General features: G+C 42.0%; 1 protein-coding gene across 2 annotated transcripts in view; it reads left to right on the top strand.

Annotated features, from left to right (window-relative positions):
* Positions 1–22,261, top strand: part of RMND5A (required for meiotic nuclear division 5 homolog A) — a 61,648-nt gene extending 39,387 nt beyond the window's left edge. The window contains exons 5-10 of one of the 2 annotated variants that reach the window (XM_055540295.1): positions 10,437–10,603; positions 11,418–11,583; positions 14,122–14,224; positions 16,547–16,701; positions 17,549–17,636; positions 18,699–22,261. In XM_055540295.1, the coding sequence (XP_055396270.1) occupies positions 10,437–10,603; positions 11,418–11,583; positions 14,122–14,224; positions 16,547–16,701; positions 17,549–17,612 (655 nt within the window). In that variant the 3' untranslated portion in view covers positions 17,613–17,636; positions 18,699–22,261. Of the gene's footprint in view, positions 1–10,436; positions 10,604–11,417; positions 11,584–14,121; positions 14,225–16,546; positions 16,702–17,548 lie in introns of both variants that reach the window. The other variant, XM_055540294.1, reaches the window with a different exon arrangement.
* The last annotated feature ends 374 nt before the right edge of the window (positions 22,262–22,635 follow it).

Below are 22,635 nucleotides of genomic sequence, written 5' to 3'. Positions count from 1 at the left end.
GGTGTGGAGAAAAGGGAACCCTCTTACACTGTTGGTGGGAATGCAAACTAGTACAGCCACTATGGAGAACAGTGTGGAGATTCCTTAAAAAACTGGAAATAGACATGCCTTATGATCCAGCAATCCCACTGCTGGGCATACACACTGAGAAAACCAGAAGGGAAAGAGACACGAGTACCCCAATGTTCATCGCAGCACTGTTTATAATAGCCAGGACATGGAAGCAACCTAGATGTCCATCAGCAGATGAATGGATAAGAAAGCTGTGGTACATATACACAATGGAGTATTATTCAGCCATTAAAAAGAATACATTTGAATCAGTTCTAATGAGGTGGATGAAACTGGAGCCTATTATACAGAGTGAAGTAAGCCAGAAAGAAAAACACCAATACAGTATACTAACGCATATATATGGAATTTAGAAAGATGGTAACAATAACCCTGTGTACGAGACAGCAAAAGAGACACTGATGTATAGAACAGTCTTATGGACTCTGTGGGAGAGGGAGAGGGTGGGAAGATTTGGGAGAATGGCATTGAAACATGTAAAATATCATGTATGAAATGAGTTGCCAGTCCAGGTTCGATGCACGATACTGGATGCTTGGGGCTGGTGCACTGGGACGACCCAGAGGGATGGAATGGGGAGGGAGGAGGGAGGAGGGTTCAGGATGGGGAACACATGTAAACCTGTGGCGGATTCATTTTGATATTTGGCAAATCTAATACAGTTATGTAAAGTTTAAAAATAAAATAAAATTAAAAAAAAAAAAAAAAAAAAAAAAAAAGTGTGATGGGTTTCTCAGTTGTTTTATAGTGATTTAGAAATGTTATGTAAGTTGTTAATTGAGGTAATATTCATTTATCCATTAATTTCTCAGATTTTTCATCAGACTTTTGTTGAGTGCTTATTACTATGTATCAGAGACTATACTAAGTATTTGGACTGCCTTAGCCCTCAAACTACTCAAGGTTTTTTCCTTTTAGACTGAAGAAACTTCATAAGTCTCTTTTAACTGTGTATTTTTCCTGTAAGATCTCAAGTTTCTTACTGATAACTATATTATATGTATCAGTTATTTCTGTAAATGTCTTTTGTTATTTGTAGCCTTAAGCAGTGCCTCTCAGGCAAAGGAAGGACTCATTCCATCTGCCTGGCAGTAACAGTGGAAATTTCTCTGCAGTCGTCTCTTAGTATCCATGGGACATTGGTTCTAGAAACCTCTGTGGATACCAAAACTCACAGATGCTCAAGTCCTTTATGTAAAATGGCTTGTTACTTTTGGCCCTTTGTATTTGAGGTTCTGCAACCGTGGATGCTGAGGTCCAACTGTACAATAAAAATGTTCTTGTTACATTTTTCTGGGAATAGTGCCACGTTAAATATCTGCATGTGGGATACAGTGATAATTACAGTCACCTCTCTTGGAGTGCTTATTATTAATATATGCCTCTCGTTGTTCTAAGCAGTTTATATGTATTAACTTATCAGTCCTCATAATAACCCTATGAAGTAAGTACTCAGTTTACCGAGGAGGAATTAAGCCTGGAAGGTGCTCCATGGGGAAAAAAAGGATATGGAGTCAGAAGGTTAATTGAGGAAAGCTTCATGTGGTAGTCTCTAGTACTCTCCTCTAAAAGATTCACTTTAGCATACTAGATGGGCCATCTTCAGTTCTATGATAAAGAAACTCATTTAACTCTGTGAAATCCGTGTTTCCCGTGCATAATTAACCAAAGAATCCTTCTCTCCTTTCACCCCCAATAACACCTACTAAATAAAACTCACAAAATTGGAGATCTGTGGAATTATAGGGGTTTCCTTGGTGGCTCAGATGGTAAAGAATCCGCCTCCAAATGTGGGAGACCAATAAGTTTGGAAAGTGTTAGTTTAATACAAATATCTGTTACAGAAACTCAAACTTTTCCATCTTGCCAGTTATTGGTGGATGCAAAGCAGAGATTTACTCAACATCTTTTATGGGCAAGGTTTGGACTTCCCAGGTGGCTCAGTGGTAAAGAATCAGCCTGCCAGTGCAGGAGATGCATGAGACACAGGTTCGATCCATGGGCCAAGAGGATCCCTGGAGGAGGAAATGGCAACTCACTCCGGTATTGCCTGGAAAATCCCATGGACAGAGGAGCCTGGTGGGTTACAGTCCATAGGACTGCAAAGAGTCAGACACAGCTGAGCCACTAAGCACATAGCACCCATGTGGGCAAGCACCCACATACTCAGCTTGAATCAAAAATTTAAAAATGTGGAACATGAATTTCCAAGATTCTGGTTCAGAAACACTGGAGAGAATCTTTCATATTTCATGTGTGGCATCTTCTCTTTGTACCTGGAAGCATCGTGGAAGCACCCAGGAGAGGAAGAAGGTGAGAGACTGCAGCAGTTCCTTCAGGCAGCCTGGCAGTTGAGACAGAGGCCAGCCAGAAAGGTTAATATGGCTGGAGTTGACTAGATGGGAGGACTAGATGAGAAGGAAGTCTGGTGAGCATTGTCAGCTATTAATTGCAACCAGTAAAAGACAATGGAAAGAAGGTGGTAAAGAAGGATAATATGGCAGAGAGAAGCAACAGAAGAACACTAATTATACATACAGTCAGGATCCTGCGTACTCTTTTGTTCCTGCCTCTGTATTTCTGAGTTTGTGTGCAGATTTTTCTCCTCACTCAGATCACCCTATTTTTTGAGTTCCTCTTGGCACCTCACAGAGTGCTTATTTCATTGTAGGCATTCAATAAATGATGGAATAATTTGAAGAAGAACTTTGAACAAACGTGACCTCCTCCTTCATGTGGCAGATAGAAGCAAAGTCAAAAATAACTAGAGTCAATGGGAGAATAACAGTAACTTAATATGACGAGATGGAGAAAATTAGAAAAATAGAAACTGTCCTTGTAGACATGTACCAGTTGTTGACATTTTGAAAGTGCTATCTTGAGAGGAAGCCAGATGGTTGCCTTCCTAAATATTGCTTTGGTGGATTTGCCACGGTCTAGAATTTGACTTTCAACCTTGCATACTTGGAAACTTACTTTCTTTTTCCTCGAACACCCAAAGCGGACCCAGGGGCCTCATAGCACTTGTTTAGAGGAATTTGAAGTTCTGTTTGCTAAGCTTCAGGGGAATGCCATAAGGAAACAAAAACTAATTGAATGATTATAATACAGAGGGATGTTCTAGAATTTTTTCACAGAAGAAAGAGTATTTCATTAGTCTAGACCACTGCAGAGTTTTAGATTGAACAGGCCATGAACAGTACAGGCAAGCTCTGAAATATGAGAGGACTCCATCTCTAAGCTTAGCAATTAGGTGAAGCTGGAAGTAAAAGCCACAGAGGGATATGAGGTGAGCTTGCCATTGTGATTTCTTGGCGGTGTGTGTGAACAGTGCTTTTGAAGTGAAGAAATTACTTGCTGGAATTAGAGAAATTGTGGTATCAGTGACTAAAACACTGTTTATAAGCAGAGAAAAGTTTTAGAAAATGGAGGTTTTAGAAAAGCCAGCAAGGAAGTCTGGTCACGGAGCCTTGACTGCTACTAGAAAAGAGAGTGACCGTGGTTAAGCTGTTTCTGGTGTCTGTTTTGTTATTAGTTTCGTCTTCCTGCAGGTGGCAGTCTTGCTGACTCGGGTACTTTTAATAGCCACATAGACCCACAGAATAAAGGCTCTCATAGGTGTCGCCTGTACCATTGGAGAAAAGGGATCAAGGTTTGAACAAGTTGGGTTTGTCTCCCCTCAGTTTGAGCGTTTTTGGTTTTGTTTTCTTCGTTTTTGGTTTTGTTGAGTGGTGTGTGCATGCTTAGTTGCTCAATCACCTCCAACTCTTTCCACCCTCATGGACTGCAGCCTGCCAGACTCCTCTGTCCATGGGAGTTCTCAGGCAGGAATACTAGAGTAGGTAGCCATTCCCTTCTCCAGGGGATCTTCCCAACCCAGAGGTGGAACCCGGGTCTCCTGCATTGCAGGTGGATTCTTTATCATCTGAGTGCTGGCTCTTTTTAATTCTGCATGGGCCGAAGAGGTAAGTTGAGGAATGGGATACAGTTTTAACTCACTGTGTCCATGTGTTGAATCCAGTGGAAAAAGAGCAACTCTGTTAAAAAGAAGATAATTGAAAATGGAAAGAGGTGTCCAGTGGAAAGAAGACAGGACAGAAGAAAGGTCAATGGAATGTAAAGGCCGAAAGGGGAAAAAAAAAAAAAATCTGGTGTGAGGACATCATTTTCTGTTGTCTGGCCAAAGTTTGCATGAAGTTGCAAGGACAGTCAGTGCTTCTCAGGAGGAAGAAGAGACATGGCCATCTCTTATCTGGATGCATCATCACCAAGGACTTGGAGATTATTGGAAACAAGTGGGCAAACCATGACTACAGAGAGACTGAGAATTTTCATTTCAAAAGAAGGGAAAATTGAAATAAAATATCCCTGAGAGGAAGTGTTTAAAAAGAATAAGGAGCTGAACTAGGCCAGGAGGGGAGCTAAGGGAGACTCTGGAATTTGTTCTTATACAATGCTGATGTGTTATTAATTTAGGCTTATCAAACACTTGGTTTTGTGGTGGGAAATTAGCATTAAATAAGGCAACGTCATATTTAAGTACTTTATTAAAAAATCACCAGTCTGTAGAACTGTACTGTCCAACATGCTAGCCACACATGACATCTGTTAGGCATGCCCACCACACTTTGCGTGACTAAGACCCTCATGTAAAAGTTAAGTGTGAATGTGGTGGTTAAAGAGGTTCAAATGTGAATCACTGCCCTTTGTGTGGTTTCTTAAATAGCATATAAGAAGGACAGAGATTCACACCAGCTCTGAGATGAATGAAATGTTAGTAGTTCCAGCAATGGATTCAACTCATACCTGAGGAGTTACCATTTGCCGGTAACCTCAGAAATGAAATGTTTAGTTATCCTAAAGCAAAATGATAGGGTTCCTCACTGTTTTGGGCTGAACTTTGGTTTTTGCCAATCTCTGAATTTTTTAAGCCCTGGATTTTGGTCACCAGTAACATTCAGCCAAGTCTACCTCTGTGGAGTAACGCCTGCCACTCATTTCCCTGATCTTCTGCTTTTACCCCCAGGAAGATAGCCCCAAGATAGATCGAAAAAGAAGATATTTTTGAACCTTTTAAAAAATGCTGTGAGACTTAGAGAATGAACTTACGGTTGCCAGAGGGGAGGGATAGTTAGCGAGTTTGGGATGGACGTGTACGCACTGCTATATTTAAAATGGATAACCAACAAGGACCTATTGTACAGCACATGGAACTCTGCTCAATGTTATGTGGCAGCCTGGATGGGAGGAGATTTGGGGGAGAATGGATACATGTTTATGTATGGCTGATTCCTTTCACTGTTCATCTGAAACTATCACAGCATTGTTAATCAGCTCTACCCCAGTACAAAATAAAAAGCTCAAAAGGAAAAAAAAAAATGCTGTGAAAGATCATAGTGGAATGTGCCATAGGAACTGGCAAGAGGCATTTTCATTGGAAAAGACTGATGCTGGGAAAGATTGAGGGCAGGAGGATGAGATGGTTGGATGGCATCACTGGGTCAGTGGACATGAGTGTGAGCAAACTCAGGGAGATAGTGAGGGACAAGGAAGCCTGGCATGCTGCAGTCCATGGAGTCGAAAAGAGTCAGACACAACTTAGCAGCTGAACAATACCAACCAGAAATAGAAACCAACCCAGGCTGGCAGGATGGTGGGAGGAGAGAGGTAAGCAGACCAGTGCTGTCCGTTAGTCCTGGGAAAGAACAGCTAGCTTGAAGGTGAAATCTTGTTTTAATTATTTTTGGATTAATAAGGAAATGCTAAACATGGAACGAACAATGGGCCAAGTCCCTTTGGAGGCCTGACAGTGAAGATAATGAACACTTCCCGTTTCTGTATGATAATTGTGTGGACGTGGGTTGCCTCTGACTTCATCACCTAAGTAAGTGGTATTGTTTTGGGGTCTTTTTATGGACGAGGCCCACAAGGTCTCCTTACCAGCGCTACAGTGAACCAGAACTGTGACATAGGTGACCTTACTGGGTGTCATTTTGTTTGGTTTGCAGTGTTTCTCTAAACCCGGAATGGTTCCACAGCTGGCGGTGCTCTTGTGGTGAACACTGGGAGATTTGGGAGCAGATTTTTTTTTTAAGAAACTACAGTAAAGCTAATAATTTACCTGGATGTTGACATTTACCTTGCTGCTCATAGTGTGCGTGCATGTGTGTATTTGTGTGTTAACGTTAGTCGCTCAGTCGTGTCCGACTCGGCGCTCCTCTGTCCATAGAATTCTCCTGGAAAGAATACCGGAGTGGGTAGCCATTCCCTTTTCCCAGGGGTCTTCCTGACCCAGGGATCAAACCCCAGTCTCCTGCGTTGCAGGCAGATTCTTTACCATCTGAGCCACCAGGGAAGCCGGTTATAGTGTAGTGGGTGTTAGTGTTTTAAAAAATGAAAGATCAGAAATCTTCTGCCAGAAGTGCCATGAACCAGAATACAGCACCCCATTCCTTTATTAACTGTTTTTTTGTCTTTCTGTCGTGTGTCTCCGGAGCTGTGTGGATAAGTAGTTTTTGGTGCCGATTGTAGTTTTGTGCTCTTGTAGTTTCATGTGCTTCATTGTTTTTGGATTTGATGATTTTCAGGTTAATTAAGGTGGCGACTATCTTCTACCCCTTACTCCTGCTCAGTGCATCAAACACCCACATATTCAGTGTGAACTTCTAGCGAAGAAAACTTCAAAAATTTTTGAAGGGAGTTAGCTGGTACATGCTGATTCCCAGAGAGTTGTTTTTAGAAAAATCAAAGTAACACTGAGTATTATATGGAAGTGCCCAAGTAACTTTAGATTGTCACTTTTTAATTAATGATTTTAGAGAATATTATGCTTATCTATTCAGTAAACACATATTAAGTAGCTGATTATTGTCGATTTGTGCCAGTCTCTGGGCTCACTGCTTTAACTTGCCCCGTCATTTAATGCTCATCACACTATGAGTTGCCCCCATTTTATAGTAAGGAAACGGATGTGAGTGCATTAAGTAACAGATCACCACGATTCACACCACGGAGCCAGCATTTAAATCCATGCATGTTTGGAGAAGGAAATGGCAACCCACTCCAGTAGTCTTGCCTGGGAAATTCCATGGACAGAGGAGCCTGGCAGCTATAGTCCATGGGTCGCAAAGAGCCGGACACGACTTAGCAACTAACAACAACATTTGGCTCTACTGACCTGCTCTATCTTGTGCCCCTTCAAAGTAGGGGGTGCCGAGCTGAGCAAGGCAGAACCCCCGCCTTAAGAGACCATCCTCCCAAGTGGATTGTGAGAGGTTCGAATAAAAAAAACATCTAGAGTTCAGTGGATGAAGAGATTATTAGGAAACTTACAGAAAATGTGGTAATTGAGCCTGGGCCTTGAATTTTTCAGTTCTGTTCTCAGCTACTCAGTTTGTTCCATTGTACTTTTGTAAAAATACAACTGCTCCCTACACTGGGAGAAGGGACCATGGCTTCTCATTTCATGGAAGGAACAAGCGTTCTTGCCAGACCAGCTTTGCTTCACCTAAACGCGTCGCTGTTGATGGTGATGCAGGTTGCTGCATCAGGTTGTCTGAATATGTTTGCATGTTTTTCTTGGCATGCACGTCTCTCTACCTCCATTCTGTTCTCAGCAGCCCTCTTAATTTCCTCCTTGATTCTTCACACCACATCACAAATGCCTCCAGCTCACCCTATTGGCCCGCCACTGTGTTTTTCTCCTTCCCTATGTTGCATAACCTCCCCTCTGGGTTTTTCAGCCTCCCCTCCTCCCAGAAAGAAGAATGGATGGGGCAGAGACCTCAGTGATGGTAGACCTGGTTCCTCAAACTTCTTTCTTCTTCGTACCACTCCGGGCCATCTTTGTCTTTATAAAGTAACCTCTTGCCTCTGAAATCCTTATTTTTTTTCTCTCCTATTTCTTTTCTCTACTGAACCTATGGGCCATTCTCACTGCACAATTCCCCAGTATGCCCAAATTTCACAGTTTAGTGAGATAACACCAGTTCCTCAGCAACACAGTTCAGATTTCAGTCACCATGGTATATTGCGAGTAGGTACATAAAATACAAACTTCTCTGCCAGCTTTTCAGTCGTGGGTCACAACATAAATAACAGATGTACAGCATGGTCACGGCCAGTCACATCACTGCTCTTTAGTCTCTTGGTGCTTGGTCACAGCATATCTGTTACTCAGTTCACCCGCAGACAGCAAGTGTGTGGCTCTATTGCCTCCTCACCTCCTGGTAATAAGCCCACGTGACATATTACAGAAAGGGATCATTGAAAGACAGGCTTGGACAGCAAAGATGAATTACTAGAGGTGAAATTGAATGCATTGAGGATGATTTGAAAATGATGACAGCAAGGGGAAGCTGAGATGAGAGCTAGACTTACATGAAGCTGTGGTATGAGGCATATTGAAAAGTCCTATGGGGACTTCCCTGTTGGTGCAGTGGCTAATATTCCATGCTTCCAGTGCAAGGGACCTGGGTTCAATCCCTGGTCAGGGCACTTGATCCCACATCCAGCAACTAAAGATCCTGCATGCCACAACTAAGATCCGGTACAGCCAAATAAATAAATATTAAGAAAAGTCCTATGAATGTAAAAACCAAGTTGAAGTTGCTTCAACACCTTTTAATGTAAGTTGCACTAGGAACAGAAAGCTGCTTGTGGTTTAAATGATGGAGCATTTACTTCTACTTTGGATTGAAGACTGTAAAAACAAACAAACAAAAACCCATAAAACCTTGCCATTCTGGGGACTTCCCTGGTGGTCTAGTGGTTAAGAATCTGCCTTGGTGTTAAAACTGGACTGCATTAACCTTAGTGCCAGTTAAGGATCCAAGGCTTACTTAAATTTAAGTAAATATTTCCAAGATCCAAGTGATTAGTATTTTTAAAAATTACTTTGATTTTGAGGTCAGATTCATGATTAGACTCTAAGATGCGGCTGCATCAGCAGATTGATTAGAGTATTGATATATGGATTTGCAGCCCTTTGGGGAAGGATAGGATCCAGTGAGGGCTTCTCTGGTGGCTCAGATGTCAAGAATCTTCCTGCAATGCAGGAGACCTGGGTTCCATCCCTGGGTGGGGAAGATGCTCTGGAGAAGGGGATGGCTACTCACTCCAGTATTCTTACCTGGGAAATCCCATGGGCAGAGGAGTCTGGAGGGCTATGGTCCAGTAGGTCGAAGAGAGTCGGACGTGACTGAGCAACAAGCACACATACAGGATCCAGTGAAAGTGCCGTCTGTGAAGTCTTAATGCCAGTCAACTGATTCATTACAAGTAACGAAACATTTTACTCTCGTATTGGGTTGACCCATAAGTTCATTTGAGATTTCCATAGCATCTTAATGGAAACACCGGAACAAACATATTGGCCAACTCAATAGTAGAGTAGCTCAGTTTAGATTCTTCGAGTCCTTAGTGAATTGGGTTAAATGGTGAATGTCTAACTGAAGATCAGATTAGAGAAGAATGTGATACTTGACATCTTCTACATGTTAATATGTTCAGAGAGCAGTGTTTCTTACCACTTGCTTGCAAATTTGATTTTAACAGCTGGCTGATAGACTTCTCTGCTTTAGTGCTCACCTTTAACTGGTAGTCCCGGCTCAAGATAGTAATTCCAACTTTTTGTACTACAGAGGCTGATGTCACTGAAGTTTGGATCATTCAGAACTGCTATATTGTTCTTTCTCTCATTAGCAGTGTTGGTATAGACCTTTCTGGCACTGACACACTACATGGTATTTTTATAGCTTTATCTGCCTGATTAGATCAAAAGCATCTTGAGGGTAAATACCTATGTTTACTATTTTTAATCTGAAAGCAAGTAGCACAGAACCTCGCAGCAGTGCAGTGTCGTGTTAGTTTCTGCTGTTCAGCAAAGTGAACCAACTATATGTGTACACATATCCCCTCTTCTTTGGGTTTCCTTTTCATTGAAAATTTAAACATAGATGATTCTCCTTCAGAATCTTCTGATACATTTATAAACATAACAGTTTAACAGGACGAGTAGTGGATCTAGGCAGCCAGTAATGAATCTCATGAGTGACGTCAGCTTCAACGTGTGGCCTTGTACAGTTCCAAATATGTCAGAATCGATCTTGTCTTGATGTAAAACCTTATTAAATAGTAATTGTCATCTAATTTAATGTTTTTCTTTCTTTCACTGGCTTCAGAGCATCTTTTGGTATAGTTTGTTTATTTTCTTTACAAAGCCTCTGGTCCTAAGGGTTGGTGTTACCACCAACTTCCACAAGATGGCAGACTAAACCCATTTTTGTTGTTCGGTTTCAAACCACTTTTAACATACATGCCTGTGCTTTTTATTACTGTTGAATCGTTTTTTGCTTTTTCTTTAGATGGGCAGTATCAAACCGAGAAATGCTCATAGCCCAAAACAGCTCCTTGGAATTTAAGCTACACAGACTCTATTTTATTAGCTTGTTAATGGGTGGAACTACAAATCAGCGAGAGGCATTGCAGTATGCTAAAAATTTTCAGCCATTTGCTCTAAATCATCAAAAAGGTGAGTCTAGAGTCTGAGGGTTTTAATGGTTGAAACAGGGCTAAAGCTGCCGCTGGAATTTGTTTGTCTTAAGTAGATGTAACGTGAATTTGCTAAGAAACTGAAACAATTGTAGATGATAATCACTTAATTAAAAAGCTCTTGACTGGCTCTAGAACAAGTAAAATATTAAAGCCTCTTGATAGAGGGAATTCCCCGAAGGTCCAGTGGTTAGGACTCTGTGCTCTCACTGCCAAGGGCCCCAGGTTCAATCCTAGTTGGGAAACTAAGATTCTACAAGCCGTGCGGCAAGGCTTAAAAACAGAAAGTCTCTTAATTGAAAAGCCAGAAAGAAACTGTACATTTTGGAGGATGCTGTTAAACTAAGAGGAAATAAGGTGTGCTCTTGCTCCACCACTCGCCCGCCGCCCCTGTGCTGCTGTTGTGAGACAGCCAGACGTCTGAGGGCGCCCCAGGGTGGCAGCGCTGAGCCCCAGGGCTCACTGTGGGGGCTGGCTGGTTTCACAGCCAAAGATAGGAATGGCCCCACTTACGACACAGGGGTTACTCCTCCAGATAATGGTAATCACGCTGTGCTGTAAGAATAAAATAATTACACATTCAGTATTTAGTGCTTTCCTTTTCTTGTTTTCCTCTGCGCTGCTTCTTTAAAAGACAGCAAGCTTAAGGACCAGAATTTTGAAAGACATTGTTAATAAGTTATTTTTATGCTGTGTCCACTGGGGAAATTCTTGCCTTTTTCAGTGTATGACTTGCAAACTCTTGTTTCAAGTGTGAGCATCCACACCTCCAAATTGCTGCTGCTTCTGTTTAGACATTCAGGTCTTGATGGGGAGCCTCGTGTATCTGAGACAAGGGATTGAGAACTCACCGTATGTTCACCTGCTTGACGCAAACCAGTGGGCTGACATCTGTGACATCTTCACCCGGGATGCCTGTGCCCTCCTGGGGCTCTCCGTGGAGTCCCCACTCAGTGTCAGGTATGCACACTGTCCTGTCTAGTTTTTGTTTATTTTTGAGGGTTCCCTGTGCACTATAGTTGGTTCTCGTTTGTTAACTATTTTTACGCAGTAGCATGTATATGTTGATCCCAGTCCATCCCATCCCCTCCTTCCCCCCTTATCCCCCTTATCCATAAGTTTGGTCTCTACACCTGTGACTCTTATTTTGAAATACTTTGCAGATAAGCTCATCTCTACCATTTTTCTAGATTCCACATATGTACGTTATATACATAGTGTATATTATATATAATTACATATATAATATATATTATAAATTATATATCATACATTATATATACAATATTTGTTTTTCTGACTTACTTAATTCACTCTGTGTGACAGTCTCTAGGTCCCTCAGTGTCTCTGCAGATAGCACAATTTTGTGCTTTTTAATAGCTGAGTACTATTCTATTGTATATACGTGTCCTGTCTGTTTCTGAAACATTCATCACATCGATCAGTTCTGCTTAATTTGTGGTCTAGTTCTTGATGTTTAAAGCTGAGAGAACGTTTGTCTTTCTCAAGAAGAGTATAGTTGGTATTTCAGGAGATCATCACACTTGGCGACAGTTTTAGAGGAGCAGTTAGCAGAGTGTGATCCTTTGGGTCTGTGATCCTTTGGGAGTCTCTGAGAGCCTTTCCCACTGTGTTCACATGGTGGGTTCAGTAAACTCCATGTTTGAGTTATGAGCTAAAGGACTAGTTGCTTTTTCCTGGAACACAGTTTTTACCTGAAAATCCACTGAAACACTACAGTTACTCACACTCAGGCTTTTGGCAGACATCTATTCAGATAAATGAAGTAGGCCTCTCATGTCAGGGAAAGCAACTGGTGGTGTCTTTCGCCACAGTGATGGAATTTTTAAGCTAAAATAGAAATTTGGGGAAACTTGAACCCACCACTGTGAGCTTGACAGCTTCCCAGTGCTTAAAGATATTTCTGATGAAATTGGTGGTGATAATAATTTTAATTTTTTGATGTATAATAAAATGTGCTAGCTCTTAGAAGAGCAGTATGATCTTACAAAATCATGCACGAGTCAAGGATTCATTCAGAGTTCAAGACCATTGGGTTTGAGTAGAGCAGAGTACAAAAAATACTCGACATAACAGCAAGGATTCAGATTCCACTTTGCAGCTCACCTTTTTAACAGACTGCTACTTTGTGGTGTTTCAGTGAGGCATTAAAGAAGAAGATCCACAATTATATGAAAAGGCAATTAAAGTGCTACATATCTGTGTGAGACTGGATTTTTTTTCCACTTCAACGGAAAGAATACATTGCAACAGACAATGCAGAGGAGGGTATAAGAATCCAGTTGTCTTCTGTTAAACCGGAGGTTAGAAAGATATGCAAAAACAGAGAACAGTGCTGCTCTTCTCACAAGGTTATTTTTGGTTTGGAAAATATAGTTATTTTTTGTGAGAATGTTATCTATCATATGTAATATATTTATTAAACAATTTCAACATTTAAATTTTAAACATTTCCCAATTTTACTTTCTAATACAATAAATAATGATGGAACCCACAAAACCAAACACCCTTTGAGATCCTTAATGTTTCAGCCTGTAAAGTGTTCCTGAGATCAAAAGGTTTAAGAACCTGTTTCAAGAACTGACTCTTGCAGCTCTTTGATTCATTTGATTCCTCTAGTGTTTTGAATCCCTGCTCCGTCCAGGCATCGTGTGGGACACAGAGATGAATCGGGGCAGCCTGTGTTCGCAGGGGTCAGAGTCCTACGTAGGAGACAGTGCAGTTCACTTTAACGTGCCGTGGGGCTGCAGGGTCAGGTTCCCTGGGACAGACTTGAAGGGGCGGGGGGAGATAGATGTGCAGGAGGTTTACTGGGATCAGCGCCTGCAGGGAGCAAGAGCAGCAGGATCAGGCTGAACTCTGAACTCTGTCACCAGAGGCCTCAGCCCACCCCTGCAGCACTCCAGAGCTGTGGTGGCCGGTAGAGTCATCCCAGTTGGGACAAATTTTGTGTCATCAGGTGGAGCTGTCTTAGAATGTGACCCTGGTCAGGTCGCTTCCTTCAGGTGAGGGCAGTCTTGAAGAGGGACTCAGCAGAGAGTTGACTGGACTCAGCAGAAGGTTGACCGCCAGCACTTGTAGATCCGAGAAGTGTGTACTTCTGCCCTGGCTCTCCAGGGTGATCCAGGTCTGGAAGGGGCTGTGCAAGGAAACGTTTCAGAGTGTCATTAATGCTAAGAATTCTGTGGGGGGAGGCCACAGTTCCTGAGGCACTAGCCTGCTGTTTCCCCTTTGCCTGGCAAAGAAATCCACTCTCCTTCTCCTATGCTTGAAAAAAATAAAAGAATGTGCACGTGTGGACATGTGCACACATGTATGTGCGCACACACTACTTCAGCAAAACAGATGGCTTTATCATACCTAGAATCCAGTGGGACCCTCTGCACACAGCATGCAGGCTGGAGGAATTGGTGTTGCCTGGGACCAGGCTTTCTGCCACCTGGTCTGGCTTTAACATTTCCTTTTCTGCCCTCCAGTTTCTCAGCAGGTTGTGTGGCGCTGCCAGCTTTAATTAACATCAAAGCTGTGATCGAACAGAGGCAGTGCACTGGCGTTTGGAACCAGAAAGATGAATTACCTGTGAGTGCCATTTCCTGTTGGTTATTACCTCTCTCATCAAGAGAAGAACGTGGATGCGATGGATTTTAAATGCTTATTTTGCCTTTTAATCAGGAAATTTTATTGTAGCCATTTGACAGGGATTCTTTTATCTGTACGGAGACATGATTAAACAGTAAAAGCAGGGTAGGTAGTAGTGTTAGCCACTCAGTCGTGTCTGACTCTTTGTGACTCCATGGACTGTAGCCTGCCAAGCTCCTCTGTCTGTGGAATTCTCCAGGCAAGAATACTGGAGAGGGTTGCCATTCCCTTCTCTGGGGGATCTTCCCCGCCCAGGGTTCAAATCCTAGTCTCCTGCATTGTAGGCAGATTCTTTACTATCTGAGCCATAGGTCCATTTGGCATTGGAGTTTTCTTACCATTTTGATTTAGAGCAGCAGCGACAGCTAGTGAAGGAATAGGTCAGAAGGGGGAAGGTGGATATACTGAGACATGAGCAGTGTTCTAAGTGCTGTCGACTTCAAAAAAAATGTATGAGAGTTGTGAGTTAAGTTTTATTGGAGACAGAATGAGGACCGCAGCCTAGGAGACAGCACCTTAGATAGATATGAGGAGATGCAAGGATTGGGCTCAGAAAATCAGTTTCTGAAAATACTTAACTATCTGAAGACCTGTTGCACCAGTTTTCCTGGAGCACAGAGTGCCTCACTCCTGTGCTCCACCCTGTACTACCCTCAGGGTGTCTGGAAGGTCAGCATCTACTCTAGTCACTTGCCAGCTCACTCTCTCCTCAGAGCGGTAGTTTGTCCATCTCTAAAATGGGACCGTCCTTCTCTTTATGGGGCTGTTAAAGGCTAGATAGAGATAACAGAGGAATGCTTAGAATAATATGGAACACACAGTAGGTAGTCAGGTTTTGCTGCCATAGGAGTTATGACATGGAAGCATAACATAGGTCATCGTGTGTGTGTGTGTGTGTGTGTGTGTGTGTGTGTGTTTTTCTACCAGGCCTCTGACAGTAGGCACTGGATCTTTGACAGGAATTCTCATTCCTGCCTGATCTGGTCACGGATCCCAAAGGCCAAAAATATGTATTTAGCTTTTCGCTTTTCTCCTGCCACCTCTGTGTGCAGGTTTATCTGCAGTTCCCTTGTAATTCCAGCTGATAACTGTCAGTTGGTTGCCCCGCTTCTCAGAGATCAGTTGTGATGAAAGGCGCAGGTGTACGCCCAGTCCTGAGTGTGGTCAGGACACAAGCAGTGCCCCGCGTGGCAGCTGCTCGTTGAGACGAGCGAGAACTCGAGCCTCCCCTCCCTTTGCTGAGGCAGGTGCCTGCGAGAACCTGGCAATTTCCCAGTTGTATTGTCAGTGTCTGGCGCTTGCACCCTAGAACAGAGCGCACCGAAATTGAATTCACCTGGCGCCTGTGTGTCAAAATAAAGCAGTTGGGGGTTGCGGAGAATGATCTGGTTATTTTATCTCGGGATCATTGTTACACTCTGCCAACTTTCTTGGAAGAATCTGGGCAATATAGACTTTTCTGTTGATAGCCATTTGAGATTTAGAAGAAGAGAAAACAGAAAGAACTGCTGTTTGTGAAGCCTCTTTCACATGCTAACTACTATGCTAAGGTGATTTCATAGCTTTTGTTTTGTTCACTGCAGAGAGAGAGAGCTGGTAGAGTGCTATGGGCGCAAATGGATGGGGTGTGAATTCTCCGGCTGAAATTTAGTTTGAAGCCCTTGTTTCAGGTGGTTTGTCTGGATAGTTGCATACAAAACATGGGTAACCCAGATCTAAAGCCCACACAGCAATAAACAGTATTTAGTCTGCCTTTAATGGATTAGCACACTGAATTGTATCAGTGTGTTGTGAAAACCATCAGCATTTCTGGTGAGTTTATTTATTTGGCCATGCCATGCAGCGTGTGGGATCTTAGTTCACTGACCAAGGATCAAACCCCTGCCCTGGCAGTGGAGGCACGAGCTCTAAGCACTGGACTACCAGGGAAGTCCCTTGGTGGGTTTACTCTTTCGTACATCTTGATGAGTCTTTAAGAGTGTTTGACTTCCAGAGTATTGCCTTGCCTTTGACCTTTGCTTTCAGGCATTAGAATTTGGTTTGCTATATCGTGTTATAAATAATTTTGAAGGTTGATTTAGAATGATGAAGTAATACTTTGAGTCCCTAAGACTGTCCATCTTTGAGTTAGTTTAGAAGAGTGCTGTAACAAGTTACCTTCGTATGAGCAGGTTTGATGAACGTTCTTTGCTGCAGAGTGCATACTGGCATGTGGATGGTTTCCTGAAATATAACTTGAGTCCTTTACCTTTTTAAAAACAGATTGAAGTGGATCTTGGTAAAAAGTGCTGGTATCACTCGATATTTGCCTGTCCTATTCTTCGTCAGCAAACAACAGATAACAATCCACCCATGAAATTGGTCTGTGGTCATATTATATCAAGAGATGCCCTGAATAAAATGTTTAATGGTAGCAAGTAAGTGTCTTGACTTTTTAAATGTTAGTAATATATATATGTGGAACTTGTTGGGACAATAAATAATAAGGATAAGTAAACATAGCTAGAGTTTAGAAATATATAGATTTACTTATTTAGTGAGTGGTATGTGATCGTTTCTCCATCTAAAGACTGAGAAATTTCTTCAAGAATTTATTAATTAGATTAAAAAAAACAGTTTCAAAACCCTGTTTCTAGCATAGGCGGCTAAAGAATTTCTCATTGGAGTTCATTACAGACCCTTTACAGTGAAGTCTTTTCTTTGAAGAAAAGGCCCTGAAGCTGTTTGTGTCCTTCTCAGCAGCTGAGTGCAGGTGGATGGCAACTTGGTTCAGACCATGCTGGTTTCTGATGCCACCACAGCATGTCGTGTGCCACCACGGGCATGTAGGCCACTCTGGGTTGGCTGCGTGCCGTGTAGGCCTAGCAGCTGGCATCAGTTTTGCTGCACGTGTGTGGATTGTGACACCAGTACATCTGAAAGTCATTCTGAGATAGGTGCAAGCTAAACCTTGGAGGAAAAAAAAATTGAATTTGCTTCTGAAACCCCAAAAGCAATTTTCCGAACAGTTATCTTTGTTTTCAAAATGCTTTTCACTGATTGCCACTGAAGAAGAGCCTTGCAATTTAGGGTCTGGTTTGGATGGTGTTTATTTTTAACTCTTCAAAGCATGGCTGTTCTATTAAGGGAAAGCACAGTTATAGATGTGCACAAACAAGCATATCTGTGAGTGTAATTGTTACAAGATACTCTGTAACTAGATAAAAATTGAATGCTCAGTACTGATCCTGTTTCTTGATTCAATGTTTTCTTTCTTGTCTTTAGATTAAAATGTCCATATTGTCCAATGGAACAAAGTCCAGGAGATGCCAAACAGATATTTTTCTGAAGAAATAACGTTAGTTTGCAATTTGTAAGTGAAACTGAATCGAGGGTGCATTTCAGAAGAGAACGTTCCATTTAATGCAGCTAACCAAGGACTCCCATGTTTCTATAAGCTAACGCTCCAGAAACTTTGCCAACATCTTAGTGTGTACACACGGTGGGGAGTGCTCCAGTTGGATATTATCATAGGGCTTTATTATATTCTTGGTCTTCATTTCTGATCAAGTAAATACACCAGCAGTTGTCATTCAATGCAGGTTTTTGTACTTAATTATATGGTGATTTTTTTACTTTTTAAGAGCAGAAACAGAAATTTACCTTCCTGCCATGTGTTTAATAGTTCTCCTGCTTTTACTTTTGTCATTCTCCTGATAACTGTAAGCCTTGAGAATGTTTGTGAAGAAGTTTTATTTCCTGTTATGTAACATAATTCAATGAAAATCCTTCAGAAAAAAAGTTTGATAAACTGAATTGTGGTTATGAAACTCATCTGCAGGGTTTTGTTTTTGTTTTGCTTAAGGAAGAAAGCTGTGATAACTTGCGAATTTGCTTTCTGATATTTTCCTCTGCTCCAGCTCTCACTGAGAAGTCAGCAGACCTGCACCTGAGCTCTGCTGGTGGCCCCAGCAGGCTGCCTGTTGCAAAATTCCATAATGAATTTATTAGCAGGTCGGCGTGACCAGTCTTCCGCTAGAACAGAGTGGAAGCAGTACTATTGTTTCTTTGCTTTTATTGCCAAGAGATGCTTGTTTTAAGAGTGTGTTCAATAAAACAAAATTCTAATGTTAGAAGTGTTAAGTTGACATTTGCTCTCTTGGTCTTGGTAGCCCTCTTCTCTGAAATCTGCCTTCAGGACTTGGCTGTGTATATTGCATTTGTATATCATTGCAGACACAGTGTTGTGCATGTGTGTGTACATATATATATACATGTGCACCAGCATCAAACATTGTGTATCTGGAAGGGAAGAAGCATGTTCCAGTCCTCAGATGCAGTTGTCAGACTCATCACTTTCAGTCCTTAAAGTTAGAAGTTAGCAAATTTTCTGTAGCACAGAATGTTTATTGCTGTTTTTTTTGTATTTGAATAGCATCCTGTTCAATGCCTCTCTTCTGCAAAACGTATCATCTCATTGACTGTGAATCTGTATATTATTCTGATGGATACAGATAATGATCGTTTCTCTTGTGAGGTATCTTCATTTAATGCACTGTCCGGAAATAGCCATGCGTGAGAGTCTTTCTCTGTATGATGAACTACAAGGAAAAGACGTCTGTGGACGCAATTCTGACTTAAACTCATGAAGTTACTTCATTTTGAGAATGTCATATGGAAATCACCAAATACTTTGCAACTCTATATCATCTGACTCAGAACTGACTATCAATATAGGAAAACTTCCACGAGAAAATGAAGAAAGGAGACGACACGGAAGCAAAGAGAAACGTGACGCTTCACATTTTAAATTGCAGACTGACTTCGTTTGCGCGGGCGGGGAGGAGGGTGATACCGGATTTGGTGCTCAGTTATTGGAAACTGGCAGCATTTGCTGTCATATATACCAGCCTGGATGGTTCATCCTGAAATGTTTACCAGGGAGAGCTGGGATCTGTTTGTAAGTGAAGGGGATACTGCTTGGTTGCTGTGTGTGGTCAGGCTGACGGTGAGGGTTGTTACTGTATGCTGTGGGGCTGAGCCAGGATTTGATTGGCCGGCTCAGTGCTCGCTTTGCCCGACTTCCTGCTTTGGCCAACTTCCGGCTCAACTCCACAGCTCTCCTGTTGGAACCCTCTGTCTGGTAAAGCAGTGAAGGAAGAGAGCAGAGAGTAGCTCCTCGGACTCCAGGAGAAGGTAGAGAACTCCAGGCAACACTTGGGCCGAGGATGTAAAAGTGATTTATCTTTTTTTCTTTCAGTTAAACCCAGAGTGTCTTTTTTATTTTTTATTTTTATTTTATTTTTTTACCTTTTGCTCACTAGGCCAGATTTAGTTTTAGTTACAACTTATTCTCACCTTTCCACCTCAAACACCCACATAACATTGAGGCTTTGTGTAAGGTTCCTACATTACTGACATTTCTCTGGAGGCCGGTGGTTTGTGTTTTTGACAGCCAGACCCCACAGCAGCTGGCTTAGTCCCCTTTCAAGAAGAGAAGCCAGAAAAAGCTCCGCTTTGTCCCTCTCGCAGTGTTGGCAGCCCCATTGACAGTTTTCTGTGCAGCTCGTGAAACTTGAGAATATGCTTTAATGGAAGCATCTGATTTTGCATTTGCCCATGCCGGGTCCTTGTGGTTCCCACTGGGCAGGGTTAGGGCCAAAAATTTGAAACTGTTGATCTGATAATTTAACATGCAAATGATGTCTTGTGTCCTTCTATAATTAAACATACGGACTTAAAATTCACTGGTGACTAAATGTGAAGGAAAGAGGTGGATTTGAAGAGACCAGAGCTTAACCAAAGATACGGAAATGCAGCATGCTGCCCTTTCAGCTCGAGAAGCACCTTCCCCAGCGGTGCCAGGACCAGGTCGCCACTGAGCCTGTGCGTGCAGTCACTGCACTCTGCTTTCTCTTGAAAAAGGTTGTGATAGAGCCAAGGTTTTTACAGTCAGATTAATGATAACAGTGCATTTAAAACAGAGTCTGAGTGATTTCTTAAATCTCTTGGAAACTATTTCCATTTCCCAGGCTCCGACAGAGGCCATGGAACTATGCTAAACCAATAAAACCTTATCAGATCCTTACATTCTGATTTAGAGCCACTGTGCTTTCAAGTACACACTGAAGTGCAGTGGCAAAGGTTGTCTTTTGATCTTTTTTCTCCTTTGTGCAGTCATCACTGATGCCATTTCTGTCATTTTAGTGGTGATTTTATGATACTTCTAATACATAAATGAACGGGTATTGGTGCCTCTTGATTTTTAAAATTTTGAAGAGAAGAGCCACCTCATATTCATAGGGTGTATGAGTATCTTGTGAGTGTATGAGCATTTGATTGAACCTAAGAAAGTGATGAAGCAAATCTTACTGAATTTTCTGTAGCAGCTGATGTATATGGACAAACTAAAACCCACATCTCATTATGTGGGGAATGAAGATCCTTTTTTTTTCTCTCCAAGTAGTCCCACGGGTTATGCAGTTTAAGTTCAGTATATTATATGCTGTGAGTTATTTTCCACCTCGGTGATTTCACCCTCTGGGACAGTAGATTTTGCAAAAACCAAGAACTCTTGGTTTATCTGCACAAGGCAAGCTGCTGGTAGACATTAACCCTCCGGTTTTCCAACTCAATCTCTGATTAAGTGGATTGACAGGCTGGCCAGTCTGCTTAGTCAGCTGACTCAGGTTAATTTCAGGGAAGGCATGGAGGCATGTTTGGTTAACTTCATCGCTAGGCTGTGTAAGGTGAAGACACAAACCAAATACCTTTCATTACTTATCTCTACTTGCATCATCTTTGGGAACACTAGAATGCTGTGGTCTTGAGGGAATGTTATTAGCAAAGAACACGCAGAAGATTTGGTGCTTTGTAAGGCCATCCAGCGAGGGCAGGCATTTTGCGGCACAGTGGTGTTTACCATAAACAGGTACAAACTTCACAAACTGTGCTTATTGAAGGAGAATGGAATAGATACCAAAAATAGAATGACAAATGTATTTTAATTGCAGATGAGGCAATTAGTTTTAGGGCAGGTTTTTCTGCTGTTGATTTTACTTCAAGACATACGGAGAGAAAACTGTCGTTTTCAAGACATTTCCCTCTACAGTTTTAAACTGTAGTGAGCATATGCTTCATTTACTTCCAAAGAGGCAGAAACAGCTGGAATTGGCTTATAGCACATGCTTTGTTTGATGTTATGGGTGATGACCTACACTCTTATTTTAGCAGTCACTTAATGTTCTCCAGCAAGGCAGATGTGGGGTTCACTAGGACTTAGTGCCTGATGTTTTTCTTTTGGGAAGGGAAGGGAGTGAATGTATCGGGGATGGGAGGGTAGCAGGAGAAGAAACGGGAGAATGAGTGAGTGTGCATGTGTCTGAAGTTCACCGTTTGCCCCCACCTGTGTCTCGCTGAACAGGTATTTAATGTATTTTGCTCCTGACTGCAGTGTGCATGTATTTTTTTCCCCTCCTCCATGTTTTCTAAACCTACACTTAAAAGGATTCATCAGATCATCTTTTTCAGATGGCTCAGGATTGCATTTCTTTTGCTTACCCTGCGCTCTTGGGTTCTATAGTATTTCTATAATTACGTAACAATAGTGTTGCACTGTAATCTATCATATAGAGCTATATGTATGGAAAATTTTGATCTTTTTTTTTTTAAGAAATGTATTCTGTTTGCAAAGGCACAATAAAGTTGCATCTTATAGACTATAGGCAATAAAGCTAACAATAAACCTTATTTAACACAAACCATATTCACATTCTCTGTTCATTTGATCTTGAGAAAAAGTCGAGCGTATCTGGTAGTTTCAGGGATCTCATTTTAACTTAAAAGGTTCTGATATATTTAATTTATAAATTTCAGACATATAATAGAGTTTTGGGAAACTATAAGAAATGCTTTGTTAATGTGTGTATTCCTATGTAAAACACATGGCTTCTCCTGTGTATATTTTTCAAAATTAAAGAAATGCACATTTGAAAAGTGTTTTGTGGAACCAGTCTGTATAAATGTGACAGGTGCCAGAGGCAGGAGGGAGGGAGGGAGCATGGAGGTGAGAGAGCATTGCTGTCTGCCTCTGCTGAGGGTCTGCATGTAAACAGTTTAAGAAAATATCTTTGTCACCATCTCATCCTTTTCCTGTTGCTACCAGCAGTGTGAGAGGAGGTGTTGGCTGGGCACCGTCCCCAACTTCTATAGAAGGGGGATTGGGTTGATAATTGTAGGTTCCTGCCCCTCATGCTCATCCTGTGGGTGCCTGGAACCCCCCGACCAAGCAGACAGTGGGAAGATGCACCCAGAAACAGCTGCTGGTGGGGGAGGGTGGCTACACCCAGCTTTGCCAAGGAGGAACAGAGGAC

This window comes from Bubalus kerabau, chromosome 11 (assembly GCF_029407905.1).
Source record: "Bubalus kerabau isolate K-KA32 ecotype Philippines breed swamp buffalo chromosome 11, PCC_UOA_SB_1v2, whole genome shotgun sequence".
Classification (NCBI taxonomy): Eukaryota; Metazoa; Chordata; class Mammalia; order Artiodactyla; family Bovidae; genus Bubalus; species Bubalus kerabau.
The sequence above is the reverse complement of the archived record's forward strand: the minus strand, read 5'-3'. Positions and strand labels throughout refer to the sequence as shown.